This window comes from Cyanistes caeruleus, chromosome 3 (assembly GCF_971803275.1).
Source record: "Cyanistes caeruleus chromosome 3, bCyaCae1.hap1.1, whole genome shotgun sequence".
NCBI classification, from domain to species: domain Eukaryota; kingdom Metazoa; phylum Chordata; class Aves; order Passeriformes; family Paridae; genus Cyanistes; species Cyanistes caeruleus.
This window is the reverse complement of record NC_141703.1, coordinates 86570266-86588947: the sequence shown is the minus strand read 5'-3', so window position 1 is coordinate 86588947 and position 18682 is coordinate 86570266. Positions and strand designations below refer to the sequence as shown.

General features: G+C 41.5%; 1 protein-coding gene across 9 annotated transcripts in view; it reads right to left on the bottom strand.

Annotated features, from left to right (window-relative positions):
- Positions 1-272: 272 nt before the first annotated feature.
- TEAD4 (TEA domain transcription factor 4) overlaps positions 273-18682 on the bottom strand; it is a 51689-nt gene continuing 33279 nt past the window's right edge. For 4 of the 9 annotated variants that reach the window (XM_086882502.1, XM_086882503.1, XM_086882505.1 and 1 more), the window contains 8 exons: positions 15907-16041; positions 15021-15064; positions 14390-14445; positions 13537-13667; positions 12396-12569; positions 4575-4715; positions 2997-3149; positions 273-509 (listed from right to left, as the gene is read on the bottom strand). In XM_086882502.1, coding sequence (XP_086738628.1) covers positions 396-509; positions 2997-3149; positions 4575-4715; positions 12396-12569; positions 13537-13667; positions 14390-14445; positions 15021-15064; positions 15907-16041 — 948 coding nt within the window. In that variant the 3' untranslated portion in view covers positions 273-395. Of the gene's footprint in view, positions 510-1021; positions 1224-2996; positions 3150-4574; positions 4716-12395; positions 12570-13536; positions 13668-14389; positions 14446-15020; positions 15065-15906; positions 16042-18682 lie in introns of all 9 variants that reach the window. The other 5 variants (XR_015284913.1, XR_015284915.1, XM_086882506.1 and 2 more) reach the window with 3 other exon arrangements.

Below are 18682 nucleotides of genomic sequence, written 5' to 3'. Positions count from 1 at the left end.
ATGAACATTTTCAACCTGTTCATATGTCATCAGAGCTGTGGAAGCTGCTGCTATTGCCACTGTCCCACCTGTACGCTCAGGAGCATACAACTCATTTAATGTGTGTGATCACACCCTGGGTGTGCACTGTGGGAAATGCTTTTCACAGGATGCTGATTGTGGTGAGACCCTAAAGCAGTCATTTGCCTGTTTCCTTAACTCCCTAGTCTTTTTCCCATTTGCACAAACCTGGAGATGGAAACTTTGTTCTATCAATCACAAACCAGAGGTACTTTTCTGAAAATACACAATATCTGCAGTTTATTTTTCAGTTTGGTATGGGGGGGCAGGGGTTGTTCAAGCACAGACTTTTTTCTTAGACATGCATTCCATGGACAACTCAGGGCAGAGAGTCTCTAGTCCTTCACCAGCCGGTAGATGTGATGTTGGGCACCATGGTCACTAGTTGATACTTCAAAAACATATGCTATGCACAGCAAGGTCTCCTGTGTGTCCCTGTTTGTCACAACCTAGACAGAAAAGGAGAAGAAGCTGAAATGGCAACTGCTATTTCTCTGCTTACATATTCCAACACATTTAACATAAAGTAGAAAGTCAGTAATAGACAAAGAACAGAGAAGTGCAGGATTGATACACAACTTGGCCCACACACCCAAAGCACTTCTGCAGCCTCAGAACTACAGTGCAGCAGAGACAGGGAGGTGAGCAGAGTCCACTGTGAGGAAAAGTCCACTGTGACCAAGCAGTGATCACATCAGTGGAAGCAAGTCCACCAGGTTCTCTACTTCCCACCCCTGGTGTTGCAGATTTCAGCAGAGGGAAAGTGTTTCAGAAAAAAAAGCTCTTTTTGCTCTGTTTTTTGAGAGAGAGGCCCTCCCCTGTGGCACACCCACTCCTGTTCACACATACATTGATATATCACAACCACAGACAGTTGTTTTCCTTTATCTGCTCCTACTTGTCAATGGTAGACACAGAACACGAGGATTATAGAGTATAGCACCTTTTACAGGAGACTTACAGATTTGACTCCATTACACTTCCCATTCCGTACACTGAAGGTGTTGGGAGAAGGATGGCTGCTACACTCACGCATTCCTACAGAAGCTGCTTCTTTTCTCCCATTTTATTTTCTACGGCCCCTCAGGACCCTTAGCATCTCTACAACGTGACTCTGTCAGCAGCATGGTGAAGAAGTGCTGTCCTAGTTTCTGCAGCATGCACTATGTAGCAGAGACAAGAGAAATATTGCTCTCAGAACTCCTAGCTCAGCTTCCCTCTCTCTGTCACTGTACAACTTTGCACATTCTTGTCACCTGAGTTTGTACCATAGATAAAGTTCTCTCCTGCTGGAGGAGACAGATTTTTATCAACAGTAGCACAAACTCAACGGCAGAAGAAAACCATCCCAGCTGGAGGCTTGAATTGTAACAAAGCCCAATTGTTCTTGTGAAAACAGGAAGAAAATAGCTGTTTTCAAATTTGCTTATTAATTTTAGCAGTCTGATTTTGGTCTATTCTGTTTCCTTTTTTTACTTCATGATTTGATTTGCAGTTGAAGTCCTTTCTCCTGCAAGATGTGGTGAGTTATACACATTCAGGTGTGCTAAGGCACTGAGGCCTTTTCTAAAAAATGGGCTCTTGAAATCTTGGGAGTTCTAGATCCAGAGAAATGTGGGGAGTGGAAAATACTCAGGCTGCTGCTCAGGGAGCACCACTTTCATCTTGCACAGGACTGCAAGGTAGTGCACATGGGACATGCCTTCAGTGCCAGAAGGGAAGGATGTGAGACTTCTCAAAACATAAAGCCTCTGAGGAAGTGTAACTATGTGACAGCTTTTTTTATTAGAATTTATAGGAAATGCTGGCCTGATTGAGGAATGAAACATGCAGAAGGCAGCTACAATGTTCCCCAGTATGGATTACAGCACACAGGTCTTACATCTCTCTGTCTCTGTCCCTTCTCATGCTTTTGCTCATCTAAAAGAACTCTCAGCATTTACAGTCCTAATTTCTTCCAAATGTTTAAGATCTTAATACAAACATGAAAGAGTAAGTTTCTTAATGCCCTGTGATGTATATTATTAACCTTGTGTTTTATAGCTGATGTGTCCAAGCCACAGAGCAGAGAAATGAGTTGCCTGCAGTTACCCAAGATCTTCAGAGAATGGAATGAAAACCACTTTGATTTCCAGTCTTTCATACAGCCACCAGCATTCTCTTCTACTTACTCAGCTTCATGTTCTCTGGGCAAAGATCTGTGATGCCTTTTACAGAGGCCAACACAGAATTCAGTCAATTAGAAAAATCCACCTTTTAAGCTGTCTGCATTCTTCCCAAATTTAGGCTGCAGCTGAGCCTGGAAAGGCTCCCGGTATAACAAAACACTAATGCAAATCTAATTGCTGTAGCCTTGTAATCTTTTGACCTACCTAGAGGCTGTAGTAATTCAGAAAGTGTCACAGAGCTTCCCCACAACATCCCCCTTCCTTTGCATGTCTCCATATTCTGTACAGGTCCCAGATGGTATGGAGGAAACTATTTTCTTTCCCCCCTAATATGGTCAGTGAAGAACTCCTCCCACAGAAAAATGTTATAGCCACTCAACAGTGCCCTTGTGGGTTTTTTTACATTGCCAGGGCAATGGCCAGGGCACAGAAAGGACTTCAATATATGTGAAACAGTGGAATGAGCATTTCCTTCACTTACTTTTACATCATTCCCCTTCCTTTGTCTCTCTGCCTCATGAGCTCTCCCTTTATTTTTCTTTTTTATCTCTCTGTTACCCAGGTCTCTCAAATTCTTTTGTTGCTCCTCTGCATGAGTTACTGTCTCTAGAGCTCCATAAATGGTCGTGAAGTGCAATACACATGAAAGTCACTAAGTTCAATTAGATGCTGAGCTATAAAAGGAAATCTGCTTTGACTCTCAACGGTGAACTCCTGCATGGTGCTTACATGTTGCCAAGTTGCAATGAAAACAGTTGAAATTCCCACCTGTAAGATAGTGAAGTTCTCCAGCACACTGTTCATCATGTACTTCTCGGGAAGGTGCTTGAGTTTATGGATGAAGTTGATCATGTATTCGCAGAGAGGGGAGCGGTGGATGCGGTAGGAATAGTGTCCGTTTTCGTAGCGTGCATACTCTGTCTGCAAGACAAAAAAAGAAAAAAAGGGCACATGGGGCTATGCTGGCACACCAGGGACACTGTCACAAAAAAGGACTCAGAACAGAAAAATTACAGTGACAACTTTAAATAAATTGATGAGCAGTGACCACAGCACTTTGCATCAAGGTCAGTCCCCTTGAGCCCTCCAATTTCTTTGGCTTGATTTCTTGTTTTCTTTAGAATGGTGGGTTCCAGCTTCTGAGCAGCAAACCCTCAAGGCACTGTGAAAGGTAACTAAGAGAAGCAGACCAATTGACACCTACAGTACCGTCTGCATCTCTACTGGCAAAATACTAGGTGTGAATAAACTGAAAAAATTAATAACTACTGCTTTAGCAAGACCAGGAAGTAATGCTAGTAATAGTATGCTCTGGATGCTTTATAGCTAAAAAAGACTAAAGCCTTCTGGTACCTGTGTGAGAGAACACAGAATTTCTGACTCCCCCTTAGGAAAGGATCTGGCCAATGATACACAGAGGGGGTTTTCTGCCCACATTCACACCTTACCTCATGTATATTTTATCTGCCTTTGAAGAGAAACTGAGGCCATATTCTATGATTTCACAGCAGACCCTAAAATGCCTGTAACATTCTTCCACCCCAGAAGCTTGGTCTGCTTTCATGCATACCATGACACCTCCCTCTAGCCCCTCTATCACATCTAGAAATACGTAACCCAACTTCAGGCATGTCTATTATGTGACTGGAGATGGATTTTGGGGAAGCATGCACCTTGAACTGACTGCTCATATGAGAACAGCTGGTGTTCTGCACATAGATGCTCTTCTGCATCTCAAAGTTCCTTGAGAAACAGGGTAGCAAGGGGCATGTCAAAACAGTTGTCTTAGTAGCTGAATGTGACATCAAAAAGAATTTCTTCAATGCCAGTTATATGCATAACCCAGTTATTTGCAGTTCCTGTGCTGCTCAAGCTGTAAGTGTGTAAGCTCTAGGTTTAATAAAACCGTAAGATTATAGTCTGTAAATTATTACAGTCAAATTAATAACTATAGTCTATAACTGATCTGTTTAAAAACACTGATTAGAATGAGGTGTTGCTTATATATTTTCACTTTTCTGGACTGAAAAACACATCTATGTTTTTTTCCAAAAAAAAAAATCCTGTTTTTTCCCAAAAAACCACAGAGAATCGGCAGAGCCAAGAGTGGTACATATTTACATGTCCTCCAGAAACTGAGATTTAAGGGGGAAAGTAGCAAACACTAGCAAATCTTCAGTGAAATCCTAAGACAAGGCCATTTTGCAGGCTGACTGATCTTAAATATATGGCATCCATCTCTCTGACAAGAAACACGAGATATATTTTGCCTTAGATAAAAAGGCAGGATGCAAATAGTGACAAAACAGCAGCCAGAGGTCTTGCACCTAGGTGTCTGCTCCTTACCTCTACTTTCTCTACCACCTGCTTTCCAAAGGAACATACTTTGGTGGAACAGGTGATGACCATGTTTTCTGGACTTTCATACTGGCTGGAAACACCATAGAAAGATCTGGATTCATCTTCAATATTGGTATTCAAATCAGCCTGCAAAAGTAAAGAACAAAAAAAATTTCAGATGGTTATCAATAGATGGTTGTGGCATTTTCTCACCATTACCTCACATAGCCAAGATAGTAAAGTATTGGGAGCATCCCCAGCTCCTTAAGCAGACAAATGTGCATTGGACAAGCAGGAGAAATCTGAAGATTATTGAATAAAATCCTATTTCCACTTCAGAAAATGGTATGGATTTGCATACACATGTATGCACATGCATATCTGGTGGAGTATCCTCCTAACATTAAAAACATATGACACGGCTTGAAGGTGCTCATAAGTCATGTGGAGAGCAGACTGCAGAGACAGAGCAGTGCAACAGATGGGCTAGACTGGGCTGGCTCAGCAAGGAAGGAAAATAATTGAAAAGCAACAGTAATAATGTTTTTCCACCTTTGGAATGTAGGTAAGGGAAAAGCAACAGCAGGGAAAAGGAAGGTGTGAGTACACACACACACATCAGGCTCAGGTGCTATGAATGTAAATAGACGGTATGCAACATAAGGAATGTAGGTTACTGATGGATCCAGCCCAGTTTCACCTGAATTCAGACCCATCCTCAGCAGCAGCCACAGTTCTCAAATGTGGGTGCCTGAGGCTGGCCAACTGAAGCTGCCTGCTGGCATGTAACTCCTAAAAATCCTGGCTGTCTGAAGCTTCCACCAGGGGTCATTCCAACCGCAGTTATGAAACAAGTGGCGGTTCCCTTAAGCTCCAGAAAAGCTACGGCTGTGTGGGAATGCCCAGCTCAGCTTCCTCCCCTTCAAAACTGAAAGGGCAGAGCTTCTCTGTGCTCCACAAGCCCAGGTGCTAACTTACATCAGTGTAAAAGCAAGGATCAGCTCCCACAGGCTGCTCCAGAGCATTTTATTCTTCCAGCTGAGCCAAGGGAAGAGGAAACTGAAGAAAGTGTGTTCCCGCTAGAGCGGACACAGTGTGACTAGGACAGTATTAGATGCCGTTCTAGCAGGGTTTTCTTAACCACTGTCAGTGAAGAATTTTTTATTTGAGATTTAGAGCAGCACTAAGGACAAGAAATGTGGTGAAACTGGACCACCACAATAATGAATGTCCCTCTTTCTTTGCCATGCAAAATACCTGTCTCTTATCTGCCATAAGATAATAAATACCGTTAGCTTAGTTGTCTTAAGGAGCAACTTCACAAAAGTTTAGGTCAGTCTAGAAAGTGACAGGTTTTTTTCCCCTTCTGTAAACACATGAGCTTGCTGCTGCTTTTGTGGCACCAAAGATAAGGGCACAAAGACTGCCTATTTTCATAGCGACACATACTCAGGATGGCTTGAGTCTCTTGAGAAACTGCTCCTCGGAGTTGTAGTAGTTTGATGATTGCCAGGCTGGTCCTGACCCCAAGAGAGCAGTCTCACTCTTCCAGAGCAGTTTGTGCTTCCCCATTCCTGCTGTACTGACACACATTTCTGTAGCTGTATTACAAGGCTCACTGAGGAATTGCTCAGTTAGTTCTCAGTGGGATCAGTTCCCTGGCCTGATTCAGAAACACTTGCGTGTGTTCAAACAAGGAATGTGTGTTGGGACGATGGGTGGCAACAGGGATAACAGAAGGCAGGACAGCTTATTCTAGTGAATTATTATGGCCATGCTGAAGACCTCAGTATTAAGTAACTGTAATTATGCAGCTACTTCCTTTGTATCACAAATGTACCTGTATTAGAGAACAGCAGTATTACTCCATTCTGGTTTTGGTTTTTATTAAGTTACTGTAATACCGTATTTTAATACTGTAATACTCACTTCCATGTCAATGCAACTAACTGTATTCTTTATTTCACTCCCACTCCAACTGTCTGAATAAAGATTAATTTCTTCCCTTGTCCAGAGAGGAACTAGACTTAGGAGTCCTTCACAGTATTTTTCAGCTATTTCCCTTGGGAGTGATAAACACAATGTATGGACCCGATTCCGCTCTTCCAAAGAAATTGTCCCATTAAGTCAAAAAGAACAAAGGGTCAAGGCTACAGAGGCTTGGTCAGGCCACTTCTACATAAACACAGCAGAGGCTCTCACTGCAGAACCAGACAAACATTTTCAGGGTCTCATTAATAAGGTTACATTCTCTGAAAGACTCACTGGTAAAATTAAAAAATAAATGCACTCGATATGAAGCAAAGCAGAAAGGTGCTAGTTCCACCTAATGAGAAAAGCTTCACTAGCCATAAGAGGCCACTCTAAGTGTATCCACAGTTTGACAAGCCTCCCATCAGAAGGCTGGAGTAGAATTTCACAGCCAATTAACATCTAATTAATCATTAATGGCAAAACTATGATAATACTGTTTGAATTAAGGAGTCATCACCATTCACTGGTTATGTACAATCAGGCTCCTGGAAGCCCTGTTGCAGTGGATCAGTGGAATCACTTTGGAGCTCCCTCACATTTACACTGCACTTTTTATTCTAAAGCTTGTCCCATATTATGGGCTAGGATGGTCACACATGGAGTGATCAGTCACCAAGAGCGGTGTACCCACCTCCTGTCACCTTTGCAGATCTATAAACATACATACATGGAATTTCAGCAACACCAGGGGATGACAGTAGCAGTTTGCTGAGGGCTTCAGTTCATGTTTGCAGGAGAATGAAACTGAAGCACCCCAGACACTGCTGGCCTTACAGCTTTTTCACTTATTTACAGCTGCTGGTTCCCACCTTCTCAAGGAAGGCACTGCCCCCATACCAGAGATTATTTAGCACACACATATCTGCTTTTGAACTATTTGCAACCTGGTTTATACATGTGAACTGAGTGTACATGAATACAAGACCAAGGAACAACTGAGGAGTGGAACTCCAATCTCTTAGCTTTCCCTGCTGTGGAGATGATTACCTCCTGAAGGGAGACAAAGCAGAAAATTGAGGAATAACACCATAATCAGCCACAGCCAAATTAACTTCCAAATGTCAACTGGATACTGGGGTAACTCATGAAAGGCTGCAGTTAAACTTCTCAGGATTGCATGAGGACAAGACCATAATGACCAAAAGAGCTAGTGCATTTAGCTTAACATCTAAAAACACTGTGGCCTTCATGCCTGGATTCCTATGAGCTCCTCACGACACCTACACCATCAGGACGACACTACTTCTCTAAAGAAAACCTTGTGTCAAAGCACATGAAGTGCTGGAGGAGCAAGTACCTGAGGTGAGTAGAGACAGGTCTGACTTACTGTGTCTAGTACATTCCACCCCAAAAATATGCCAGGGCATAATAGTGACTATGATTCAAAGGAAATTCATCTTCCCAAAACTCCATCAAGCAAGAGGCCTTATCTTCACTTTATAGTATGGGAATGCTTAGAATTTTTTAATATGTAACTGGATGTGACTAGAACCCAGGTGCCTCAACTCCTCTCTGGCAAATGCCCTAGTATGTCCAACAACAAATGAGATGAGTCTTAAATACATTCCTTACCCCAACTTAGGCAGCCAAAGGAGACATAGGCAGGATTTAGGAAAGTCTCACTAAGGGGCCGAGCTGCCTGCCCCCCAGGCTCCTACTTGCCAGTGCTAGAACAGGGTGGGACTGCGGGGGCAGCAGCAGCATTCAGGCTGTTGGGTGGTGTCCAGCATTCAAACAGCTGTTCTCAAGTCTCTTTTACAGGCAAAGGTAGAAGATCAAATAAACAAGGCATATTACGAGCTAAATCTGAGTTATGAGCCACCAACTGGCCCATACTACTTTATCTGACAAAGTCAGGGTTCTTGCTTTCTGTCCAAGAAGTTCCAGATGCAAAAACCTGTGCACACTCTGGCATAGCAGAAATCTGATGTGTCTGGGATGTGTTCAACTTGCTGTGCAAGCTGAGCACAGATGACACACTGATCCATAGCTTGCCTGATGACTTCCCAACATGCTGAAACTACAGTCTCTGAGATATCTGTGATGTAGCACATCTCAGGTATTCACATACTGCATGCAAAAGACAATCTGCCTGCTTGGGGGGTAACATCTGAGATTTCCTCCTTTCCAGAGAAGTAAGCAGAATATTTTATTACCTACAAGACAAGATTTCTAGATGGAAGAGAAAGGATTTGTTCCAGGAAAAGCATTGTAGCCCTCCACACGCTAATATGCTACTCTCTCCCCTCCATCTTTGGAAAAGATTCTTTGAAAATTCCTCAGCAATGTTTGAAAATTCCTCAGTCTTTCAATGTGCCTTTTGCTGCCAATAATCTCTACACTGTTGAACACTGTGGGGGACAACTTTGGTGGAAGAAGTGGCATTGGCAGAGTCCCCTTACATAAGGCAGCAACTGGAGGTGGTGCTGGTGATGGCAGGTGAAATTAATGTGTGCAAAAATCATAAAATTCTCTGTTTCTAGCTGCTGTCTTGTTTCCTGCCTCAGGAGTACCAAGAACAGAATGCATGCAGAGACCAAATTGCCATTCCTTGCTCTCCAGGCAGTTTCATGATTGAAAGCATCCAGTGGGCAAGGCAGGGTGCTGAGGGCAATTTGCACTGCTGCTGTTTTGACTGAATTTGCTTGTGACAGGAGAGAAGCCAAGTGCAGGACAGAATTTTCCAGCCCACCCCTTCAGCACTTTCCCACAAAAGTATATTCCATTTAGCTGAAAGAAGACGCTCAGTGATTTAACTGCCTATCACCAAGAAGAAATTACTACATACATTCTTCACAGGCAGGACAGGGCTCCCAAGAAATTCCCCTGGTTCCTGTCTTTGCAGATGTCTGCTCTGTGCAAGTACTACCTGTCCTGAATTCCTGGTTTGAATTCTCTGTCTTCCACACAGAGTCTCACAACTTCTGAAAGCCCCAAGATGCAACTGCACCATTACACTAACGTGCAAAGCCCTGAGAACGCCTCTTCCCCAAACTATTAATAACGATCCATATAGGAGGAGTTCATGGGGAGAAGCAAGGAACAGGTGGCAGAGATAATATTAGCCTGGAAAAGAGCAGGGCTGCCACTGCCCATGTGTTGGGAGGCTGATGTCTCACATTCATTGTCGTGTGCTAGAATGCACTTGGAGCACAGAGAAATGTCACACAGATGTCATACACAACTTGCCAACCCAAGTCCAAAAATCAGTTCATTGTACCAAATTGCCAATGCCAAAATCAAAGAAGAATTGCAAACACTGCAACACTGCTTATGTTTCAAACTCATCAACTTTTAACTCTTAGATGTTGTATTGATCATTTAAAGCACCTTTAAACAAATGTAAACGTCTCTTTCTCAGTCTTACTAGATCCTCAGTGCTACCACTGAGGTCAAGAAACCTCAATCTGGTGTTTAGAGTTAAGCCTCTGGAACAGGACAGATCATCTGGTATATTCAGTGGTTACTGTAGCAATGGCAGGTTCATGCCTCAGGTTCTTGAAGCCTAAAACTGCAGACATACAACCCAATTTACTCATTCATTGGTTTCTTTAAAGTCTTTGTCACCTGCAACCACAACTTCAACTCAGAACCTCTGCAAAATCAATCATATCTTCATGTCTCAACACATCCCTTCAAGTATTCAATTCTACTCACTATTTTATCCTAAAATGATGCTATAAATTCAACAGTGTAGTAACTGCTTTATCCAATACATCTTTGAACATCAACAGTGTATTTTTATAGTTGTCCAGAGCTACCAGGCTGCAAAATGAAAAAGCACCCTAGCACATACTGCCACAAAAGTATAAAAATGCAGTGGGGTATAAAAATTTCTGCTGAAATATATTTTTTTTCTTATTTGTTTTAATCATATTGCCTTATCTGTAAAAAGTGTTTGTTTGTTTATTTGCTTCTTAAAAGTCTTAGAAGCTTCCATTTAATTAATGACTTGACTTGTAAACTTTGCCTATTTCTAAGTGACAAGCTGTAATGTTGCCACTAATAAAACCTGATGTTAACTCCAGATGGGATTCAACAATGCAAGAGTACCATAAAAAGAATCAGGCAGTCAAAATATTAAACCAAGCCTAGAAATATTTCTGCCCTTATAAAGTTGCAGAGCCCCACAACATTGTGCACACCCTGGAGTAAAGACATTTCGAATCCTATGTCACATCTCTTTAATCAAGCCAAATTCCAGTGAGCTGATACTCTCTGAACACCAGACACCTCATATGGGAAGAGAAAGCCCAACTTGATGACATGCCACCATCTAAATCTTTCAAGATCCTGATAGAGGTTGGTCTGATACGGTGCATAGGGCATGTTTATACTTGTGATATTAAAAACCAAATTATCACAATCCTCAAACTGAACCACAAAAGCAGAATAGCACACTGTCAATTTTGATGAATAAAATCACAGTTGCACCAGATCACAATTTCATGATTTCTCTGTTGTCAAGTCAAGGAGTTCAAAAGTGTTTCATTCTCTCTATGTAACATCTCCCTCTAAGCTCTTCCTTTTGGTTCTTGAAACTTCCAAAGCACAAAAGACAATCAACACCTTTCAAAGGGGTACCCTGTCAAAGGATAAGCTTCTCAGCAAGGTGCTGTTTTCTCTCCCATCCAGAACAGAGCTGATCTTTTACCTTTTGTTTGGAGCAGCCAGGCAGACTTTGTTGTACTTTGCCAGGAGCTAATCCCATGAAGGGGCCAGCTCAGTAGCACAGACTGCAGGTAATAAAAACACTTGTCCCCAAAAATCAACAGCAATCAACGCTTTGGGCACAGAAACTTGAGAAGAAGACTCCCAGACAACATTGTCCAACTCATTTCTGGAAAGACTAGGCTTGAGACAACTGGGAAGTTGCATCTCAAGGCACTTAACTCTTCCTTCTGAAAGCACCAGTCAGGAGGCTTTCTAGCATCACTTTGTATGAAGGGAATGAGATATAAAAGCTCATTTTTCATCATCTAACTCTGACCTGTGGTTGAATTATGTGGTAAATTCAAGGCCAAAGGCTCCAGATCCCATTACACATTCCCTCAGCCATCTACTGTAAAACTGCCCTGAGCTACTATTATTTTTAATTTTGTAATTCTTATGATAATATCGATCACCAAAGCTATTTTGTTTGTACCTTGAAGCACAATGGCACAGTTTTTGCAAATTTTATTCAAATCACAAAAATCCAAATTGAGTGAATAAGCTTTTGCCAGGCTGATTTCTGCCAATTTACCAGAAGTCATTTCAGTAATATATTATCAGCATAATCCAATTTCATTATATGTTTCTCTTATCTTTTGCTCTGCCAGCAGTAAGTATGCATCTGTAAATTTTTAGTACTTGGATAACAAAATGCAGCTATAGAGGCAGGAGAAGAGATGGAAAAGTATTGCTTCTGACTGAGGAGTTACACAACACTGAGAGAAGTGAAAGCATAAGAGTATGCAGAGAATAATTTCCTCTGAATTCTTTACTTATACATAGATAAAATTCTAGACAGTCCAAGTCTCCATTAGCAAATCTACAGACAATAGTCAAGAACAACTCTACAGAGGGACAATGTGAAAGACACATCCTGCTGCAGGCCAGAAAATGTGCCTTGTGGGGTCAAGGAAAGACCTTGTAAAGTCAAGAAAAGTGACAGTTGTGGCTGTATTAAGCTGCCTACGCAGGGAGAAATTTGTTGGGAGGCAGCAGTTTTCTAACAGCCAGTGAGGTCACAGCTTTTAAAGTGGGAAACTTCACAGCAAATGGGTACCCTACAAAAGGCTCTTCACTTACCCAGAATTTGACAAGGAAGAAGGCATTAGCTGGCCCCCTTTCAAAGAGCTCCTTCAGGCCCCCTTTCTTCTCAGGGAACTTGTCATAGATCTGCCGGATATCCACTGCCTCGAGGTAGGGGTCATTGTAGCTGGGGCTTGACTGCCCAATGTGCACAAACAGGTGTTTGTTATACTGCAAAAACAGGGAAAACAAGGAACTAGAAAATTCTTCAGTACCATTCAGTACATACTGAACATCCATTGTCTTTCACAGAAGAATACTGGAAGTCAATGAAGATTTGATAGCATTTTCTAAAAGAGCAGAAGAAATCAATAGAAATTTCTCTGCTAATACCAGCTCATGCTATTCTTTCCTTCCTATCGATACATTCGTGCTTCTTCCTTCTCTGAAACAGAGTTGTTGGGTTTTTTCTTCCTATATTCACTCCTGAATCATTGTCTCATGCTGCTGCCATATAGTCTAAAAAAACCTGAGCCACAGAGTTTACCTGTGACAGGTCACTCAGTTAAATATCAATGCTCCTGTCCTATGAAGAGCCTGAAATCTCACAGCAGATAAATCTCAGGCAAATAATACTGAACCCAAGCAATCTTTTCTGAACTTTCCTACCTCAGCCCACCACCAGAGCACATCTCAAGACCCAGAATCAAAACATTTAGTGAGAGAGGCAAATCTTACTATTTCCATTTCATAGGTGGCACCATAGACACATGGTAATGCAAATTCATCACAGTTGCCACAAATACTAAGTTCTCAGCACACCAGAAAAATGCATGGCTTTATGTGATCTTAGCAACTTCTGATTTGGGTTCTATATTGGAGTCTATCCTACAAGGCTGGACAGGACAGCTAGAATTGCCTGGTGGGGCTTATGACCTCAGTGCCTTGGGCTCTGGTGTATGAATGCCCATGAGCCTGGACAGGGAAGGCAGAAGCACACTGCACAATTCTGGTTGTATTACCACTCATCTGCTAAGAGGAGGATATCTGGTGTTTCCCAAAGATGGCTTTCTATTCTCTGAAGAGCAATGAAGCAAATATTTCCATACACATAGAGTAATATAACACACCCATGATGAACAGGAGTTGTCCAAAGATGCAAAATTAATGAGGGGTGGAAGCAAGGTGTGTTTCTTACCGTGTCTTGGTCTTGTTGTTGTTCCAAGAATGCAGAGAACTCTAACATCCAAAGTTTGGAGCTAGCAACCCTTCGTCCTTGCCAAGCTGGTGCTGATGGGGAAGGTGAGAGGCCAGTAGGAGACTCAAACCCTAAGCACACAGGATTTATAGAGCAATAATTTAGAAAAAAATGGCAATAGATTTCCCATAGAGCACCTACTGTCAAAACTGACTCTTTTTTTTTTTAATGGCTTCATTCATCATGCAAAAATATCATTCAAAAGGTCCTCAGTCTACCTGTACTCTAAAAGGCTTGTCAGTCACCCTCATGCCAGGGATCATGATGTAAAAGACAAACTACCCAGGTCTGACACCAGAGAAAACATGTTCAGCAATTTTAAGAGGACTTGGACAGAGCCCTAAAGGAGCAGTGAAATAAACTGTTCAGTATGAGAGTGAGGTGTCACCATTAATCTCTCAAACTGGGGAAGCTGAGAAGGAAAAGACATTAGGAACGCAATCATTTTATGACAGAGAACAATGTTCTAGAGCATGAAGCATGGTGAAAGACCAGTAGAAATATATTAACTTTTATTTTCTGCTGAGCCAGGAGGAAAAAAAAACCCAACACAACCAATATAAAACAGGAAGAAAAGTTTTGTAAAATAAAACAAAATTTAAAAGCTTCAGCTCTCTCAGTAAAAGGATGAGAACAGGTAATAAGAGGAAATAATATAAACTTTGGTTTTGGCTCATTGAAATGTTTCAATAGGTTTTGTCTTTTTTAATTAACTTTTAAGATGTTTAGAGTGTGGGCTGTTTTTGAAGTTGGAACACAATTTCAAAGGAAGGAACTACATTTCCTTACCTACCTGGTATTGGAAGTGGAGGCTGTACAGCATAAGGTTGTTGAGAGAAAGGTTTCACGCTACAGAAGCACACAAAGAGAGGTGGTTAATAACAAACCAACCAACCAAAAAAAATATTCTTCACCAACTATTTGCACACATTAGATCAAGTATTTCCCCTCAGGGAGAAAGTGGCATAAGAGTCTTTTGGAAATTATCTTCCTGTGTGGGCAAGAGAGGGTCATGGGCAAAGACTTAGAAAGCAGCAATAGGCCAGGACTGGACATATTAAGACTTCCCTGCAGGTGTTCAGCAGGCCCTACCTCCAGATTTGATTTTCTGAGATCCCTATCAGCCTCATAATACACTGGTGCCCATTTATTTATCCTTTCAACTGCAAGTGAATCCTATCTATGCAAGTGGATATAGGTCTGGGCCAGATGCCTCTCAGACTTTTAGGCCCAAATTCAGTGACATTCAACACCCCACAAGTAAACACAGCTTTCAGGAAAGCTCAGCTCCATTTTAACACTACTATAAGAGAAATGAAGGTCTTAGCGTTTCACAGATCTTGTAATAGCTAAAGGTGTTCCTCAGGCAGCAGAGGAAGCAGCAGAAGCACCTGCTTTGGATGCTCACATGAAGGAATACTTACTCCTGGGATGATCCAGCTTGGCCTGGCAATGGTCCTTGCCAAAACTGCAAGAGAACAACAGACAGGCAAAAGTCACCACTCCTAATTAGGACAGAGATGAAAAGGAAGGGTTGCCCTTTTCTGAGGACACAAACTGCAAGCTCACAGACCTTTAAAGATGCAAATGAGTTCTCTCTTCTTTCTACGTTCCTGGTTTCATTCTTGAGGAGGTGCTGACTGGTCTTTTTTATTTTTCATTCTGCACACTACTACTACTGACATGCAAGAAACTGACCCCAAAATGATCTTTAATGTTAAATATTATACATGAACCATGTGACTCCATCTCCAAAGCTTTTATGATGCTCACTCTCTTGGAAGGACCATTTTCCTCAGAAAAGTTCCACAGGAGTTATTTTGGCAGGAATCAAGGCTCAGCAGATGCTCACTAGGCCCAGCTCATAGGTACGGGGATGCTGACAGACCTTCCCTATTAAGGATTTTATGTAAGAGCCATCTAATCAAAGTGCTGAGAATAAGATTGGGAAATATAGACTTGAGAAAGGGCCGTGATGGCCCAAACAGATTTATTCCAAAAAGATGCTGGACTAAGACAGTGATACAGACACATAAAAACATTTCAGACAGATGAAAATCCACAGGAACTGATTGTTCTCTCCTCTGTATCATTAAAAAAAATACACATAATAGAACTCTATTGTTTTACATCAGTGTGAGCAAAGAATTGGACAAAACTGTTGGAGCCACGTGACAGATTTATTCCACAGAGACAAGGCCTTTTGGCCCATTTTGTCTCAGTTCTCAGGATCTTCATGAGCAGGTCCCAACATTCTTTCAAATACTCAAGTGTCTTCTCAAAACTCCACCAAGACACTAATCCACTCACCCCAGAAACAGCAGGGTAGGCTGGTCGTGGGAGACCAGGCAAGGCCATTTTACTATGGAAGGCAGTTGCAGAGATAATCTGGGCAGATGACATTGTAGCCATACTCTGCATGGCTTTATCTTTAGCTGCCTGATCCTATGAGCAAGGGTAGAAACAGAAAAAAACAGGATTATTATAATTATTAACAAGTTGCCAGCTTTAATGCTCTACATAACCAGAATTTTCACCAGCTTCTCTATTTGGAACAAACATCTCTGAATTCCTGTGCAGCAAGTTCACCAATAACTGTCCTAAGAACTCTTTAAGGCTGTAATGCTGTCACTCATTACTATAGCTTCAGATGTGAATAATCATGCTTTCTGAAATACTGGTTTAAAAGCTGCTAAGCATTTATCCTTTCTGTCTCAGGGATTTCAACCACACAGCTGAAAAGTTTTGTTGTGGAAAGTACACCCCTAGTTGTCTCTTGTGTTTTAATAATTGGTAAGAATCTTCATTTGGAAAGATTCTTGATTACAAAAATTAACCCTCTGAGGAAAAGGTTGCAAAAAGAGATCATGATCACTGCAGAAATGACTACCTCAGTTTGGGGACTGCATTAGTCTCAGGTAGAGTTTCTCATTTTATCCCCATCTTCATGGAAACCTTCATAATCTGCAGGGCACATACGCACATATTTGTATTTTAACAGGACTGTAGATTTACACACATTCTTACAGGCAATGACAGTGCCACAATTAGTGGGTCTGAGTACATACAAAACAAACAGCATTCTTTCTTTACTCTTTCAAGGAATAAACAGACAAAGAGAAGCATTTCCCCGCATTCTGCCTTCCCTCCTACATCCCCTACAATTAATCTTCATCCTTCAAACATTCCACATTTATCTGTGTCATTAAAATTACCACAGAAAACCCACAGATTAATTCACATCTTGAAGAAACTGCTGAAAGAGGTACAGCACAGCAGCCCTTGCTGTTCTCTTCAGGAATTCTCACTTCCCATTTGCATTCACTGAACTGCACTAAGTTCTCACCCTTAGGCCTTCATTCTTTCTTACCCCTTCAACTAATCTAAGGTTTTCTGAAGTTCAAAGCCCAAATATCCTAATGTTTCAAAAAAAAAAAAAAAAAAGTGGAAGAGGCATCCTCAAAAATCTCAATAATAAATGTTAATGTTCAAGTGGAATGATCAGTAAAAATGGGCAAAACTTACACCTCTTCTTTCTTAGAGCATCTGTGACTCCTGTTAGTATCATTCAAGTGCATGGAAGGGAAACATTTTAAAGGCTGAGAAAGTTCCTAATATCCTCCAAAGATATGGAAAACATTTTCAGAATCCAGTTTAAATTAAGCTTTAGGGAATAATTGAAGGATTACCTACATTTTCTTAAGGGAAAAATATTATTTTGTAGTTTTTTCTTAATATATATAAGGACTATTTCCCATGTGCCATTGCATAAAAGGTTTTTTTTTTCCTTCCCTTATTTTCTCACTGGAAAAACTGTATTTGTCTACCTGAGTTTATGGGGAAGATGCATTTACTTGTGGAGGTATTAAATTTAAAAGAAAATGTAAAATAATTAGGGAAGTATTTTACCTATTAACTTCTGCTGTGTTTTTGTTTTGTATAAGTGCTTGACAAAGTAATAAAAAGAGCATGTTTTTAGAAAATATATCTCCTTTCTGTTTCAACTAACAGTTCTGTACTCATTTCAAGTGTTTTCCAGTATAAAAAGATTTTTAAAAAAGCAAAAAAAGGAGCGATAAAAACTTTCCCCAAACCATTGCAATGTTTGTATTTTCTTTCATTACTCTTAAAACACATAATAATGATGATGGTAATTATGATGATGATAATAGCACCATATCACCATGATTTCCCACTTTTTTCTTAGTGCAGATGATACCTATTAGCCACCCAGGGCATGGAAAAACTACTCACTTTTGGGAACAGAGTTTTCTTCAAGTTTTACCCTATTTCTATATCTTTTACAGACACACAGTTTGTGTGGAGATGGAAAGTCATCATGTAGCTGCTCTGATCACTAGGATATAAACACGAAAACATGCACTTGCTATGGAAAATGAACAGTGACAGGAGAACACACAGTTGTCAGCAGGACCTTGGAAGAAGGGCAGCAGTTTCTGTGATTTCATTTCCTTGCTCTATGGAAATGACCAGCGAAAGCAAAGAAGTAAATGAGTTGAATCAGTGCTCCTGACTCGCCACTGCAGGCGGAAAGGAACAGGCTGGTCCTGGGGAAGGGTTCTCTGCAGGCAGCTGGGCAGAGCTCACAGCATGGCCTGGGTGGTGTAAAAGGACAGCAGCCAATGGCTCCATGGAGCTCCCCGAGACACCTTCGTTCCCTGAGAACAAAACCGGCCAGCTCCTGTGAGCTAAGTGGAGACGGGCTCGGCTGACTGGCTTTTCAATCATGCCCAAGCCCAGAGCTGTGACACACAAGGAACAGAATCAAGGTTACAGATGTAAGCAGCAGTGAGGCTTTTAACACCCCGGGCAGTTGTTGTTTCCTGCTCGTTCTAACTTGCCTCTCCAGCAGGCCTCCACCTGAACTGACCACTTAACAGCACCACAGGTTTCAAGCTTAGGCAGCCCTACCCGGGTGCACTGAATTAGATGGTTGTAATTTGTGCCTCCTTCTCTTTATCAGAGCAGCTGGAAACACAACAGGCTAATAAAAAGACAGTGCAGCTTTCTAAAATGGGGCTGGGATGTGGGGGGTGCTGTCATGGCTTAGAGGTAATCACTGCTT